Source organism: Papaver somniferum, unplaced genomic scaffold, assembly GCF_003573695.1.
Source record: "Papaver somniferum cultivar HN1 unplaced genomic scaffold, ASM357369v1 unplaced-scaffold_118, whole genome shotgun sequence".
Lineage (NCBI taxonomy): Eukaryota > Viridiplantae > Streptophyta > Magnoliopsida > Ranunculales > Papaveraceae > Papaver > Papaver somniferum.
The window spans coordinates 9,591,382-9,594,361 of NW_020620825.1; the positions used below are offsets into that span (position 1 = coordinate 9,591,382).

Consider the following 2,980-nt stretch of genomic DNA (forward strand, 5'->3'; position numbering starts at 1 on the left):
TTAGCCCTGTTGTTCAGAATTTTCCATGAATTCAAATCAATTTGTTCAAATTTTTTAGAAGAATTTTTTCGTGTTTTTTATGTGGTTTTTTCCTGATTTAAACTGGAGGTTTTGTTTTTTTTTTTCTTTTTTTCTTGAGATTGATAGATGTGAGTAAATCAAGAAATCTTACTGGTGTTAAGTAACTGGATGCAGTAGTATTTGAAGTTTTTGTACTATTGGGAGGCATTTAAGTGTTATTTAATGGAAAAACACAAATAAAACCAAACCGAAACTGCTTTATCCAATTTGATCCAAAGTGTATGCAATGAAGTTTAGGTTATCATAGACAAGATTGTTATATTTATTTTTTGTGTCTAATGATAAGTAGATTTATAGTTTATAGACCTAATAACTAACAGTAACTAGCATTTCTGGAATTATGTGCAACAGATTGATGAAAATGTTCAAAGGGAGATCATTAACCATAGATCTCTGCGGCATCCAAATATTGTTAGATTCAAAGAGGTTGGTTGGTTTTGTTTGTTTCTTTGTTTATTGTACTGATATATAGAGAGAAATGTTTGTCATGCTCACCCTATTGTTGTTGTGGCTCATAATAAATATATAGGTTATTTTGACGCCTACACATCTTGCTATTGTGATGGAATATGCATCTGGTGGAGAGCTTTTTGAGCGTATTTGCAATGCTGGTCGCTTTAGTGAGGATGAGGTTGTCATTTTGGATCGTTGGTTTTTCTTATTACATTTCCATCTTAAACACATTCTATGGAGTTGATGGATTCATTCTTTTTCGTTCTTGCTCTTCGATGCAGGCTCGTTTTTTCTTCCAACAACTAATATCCGGAGTCAGCTACTGTCACTCGATGGTATTTATATAATTCCTGTATCTTGTTGTTCCCTTAGGATTGGTCGAAATGATCGAGTTTTGCCTAATTTTGTTCTCTTACTTCGTGAAGCAAGTATGTCACCGTGATCTCAAGTTGGAAAACACACTATTGGATGGAAGCCCGGCACCTCGCTTGAAGATATGCGACTTTGGGTACTCCAAGGTACTTGTTTTTCCTTTCATTTCCGGACTACTGTACTTACCTCAGCTTCGTGTTTCAGAAAGTATTGGCCAGCTTCAAGACATGTGCAAGATGCTCAGTGCGGCATTTCCTTCCATACTTAAGTTAGCTTATTATATCTGTTACTTTACGCCCTAACATGGTCTCGTTTTCTCAGTCTTCAGTCCTGCACTCGCAACCAAAATCGACTGTTGGGACCCCAGCATACATCGCTCCAGAAGTCTTGCTTAAGAAGGAATATGATGGCAAGGTAAGACCTTACTTACTTAGACAACTTAATAACTGTTAAATAGTGTCTGGAAACAAATGGAGAAGAAAAATTAAGATTTTCTTTGCTCCCAAAACTGCCTCTTTAGTTCTTTAATGTTTTGTTACATCTCAGATTGCCGATGTGTGGTCATGCGGGGTTACTCTTTATGTCATGCTGATGGGTGCATACCCTTTTGAGGATCCTGAGGAACCGAAGAACTTTAAGAAGACAATTCAGGTATAGGGATTTATCATTGTCGCATCAAATGGCTGATATAGTAATTAAGTTTCTCATACGATGTTTTGTTTCGTGCAGCGAATTTTGAGTGTCCAGTATTCTGTCCCAGATCAAATATCCCCCGAGTGTCGCCACCTCATCTCAAGAATTTTTGTTGGCACCCCTTCAACAGTGAGTGACTATTTTCTTACTAACTCTAGTCTTTTTGTGTGGTCAAAATAACTCCAGACACTTTATCATTATAACTGTTGCAAGTTGAACGTAATATTTGAAGCTGCAGACCCATTAGAAAACAATCACTTTGTGTTTCCTTGTATGTTATTTGATTTATAGGGTCATCGGTGATCTAGTGTTGACATGGTATTCTATGATCTTGATGTTTTAGCTAGGATGTAACAAGCAGTAGTTGAATTTTTTTAAACTTTAATTAAACTTTCTGAGTATTTGTTCAACAGAGGATAACAATGGCTGAGATCCGGAACCATGAGTGGTTTCTAAAGAACCTTCCAGCTGACCTCATGGTTGAAAACAACCAGTTTGAAGAGGCCGACCAACCTACACAGAGCATTGATGAAATCATGCAGATCATATCAGAGGCAACCATTCCTGCAGCTGTTACTCGCGGCCTCAATGAGTATCTGAATGAATTGGACTTTGATGACGACATGGATGATATGGAGAGTGACCCTGAACTAGATATTGACAGCAGTGGGGAAATAGTCTATGCTATGTAATTGAGCTGTGAGGTTACAAAATTAACTTGCTTTTCCTGCATCATGTCTGATCACTCAAGATTAATGGAAGAGGGTGGCTGTGAGACTGACAGACGACATATGTAGCTCGTAGGAGATGGGGAGGGATGTGGTTTCCACTTGACTGTGTATTTATCATCCTTCGTCTAGGTAATGGAGTGTTGATATGTTTATACTACCACCACAGCACTAACCATGTTTTCTGTTTAGCTGTAATTGATGTCAAATGCTATGGGAGTTTCATGATTCAGTGAGACTTAAAAAAATATTGGGTTATCTTTCAGTCACCTGAACTGATAGTGTCTGTTGATTATCAAGTTGTTGGTAGTGTTGTGATATTTTGTTGTTTTACCCACTATAAGTTTTTTTTTGGATACTATTTTACCCACTATAAGTTGGGGATAGCTGTAATCGTATGATCAAACTTAAACCAAGAACAAGTTCTAGTAGTTGGATGACAATAAAGGTGATCCAAGTTTCTAGCAGTGAGGTGCGCTACCATTTTGCACAAATATTAGGTTTTTTCCTTTTTATTTTTCCTTTTTTGATTGTTATTTTCGGGTCCAAATCTGTTTACACTCTAACCAGTGTATATTTCACGTATTCTTCTGATTGGTTGATTATTTAACCGATGGCCCCATTATCCTCCATCACACTTCTCTAAATTAAAC

The 2,980-nt window shown here is 37.0% G+C and overlaps 1 protein-coding gene across 1 annotated transcript in view; it reads left to right on the plus strand.

Annotated features, from left to right (window-relative positions):
- Positions 1–2,758, plus strand: part of LOC113330537 (serine/threonine-protein kinase SAPK10-like) — a 3,607-nt gene extending 849 nt beyond the window's left edge. The window contains exons 2-9 of the mRNA XM_026577339.1: positions 433–507; positions 611–712; positions 816–869; positions 960–1,052; positions 1,228–1,320; positions 1,453–1,557; positions 1,636–1,728; positions 2,013–2,758. Of these exons, the coding sequence (XP_026433124.1) occupies positions 433–507; positions 611–712; positions 816–869; positions 960–1,052; positions 1,228–1,320; positions 1,453–1,557; positions 1,636–1,728; positions 2,013–2,291 (894 nt within the window). The 3' untranslated portion in view covers positions 2,292–2,758. The remainder of the gene's footprint in view (positions 1–432; positions 508–610; positions 713–815; positions 870–959; positions 1,053–1,227; positions 1,321–1,452; positions 1,558–1,635; positions 1,729–2,012) is intronic.
- Positions 2,759–2,980: the final 222 nt, after the last annotated feature.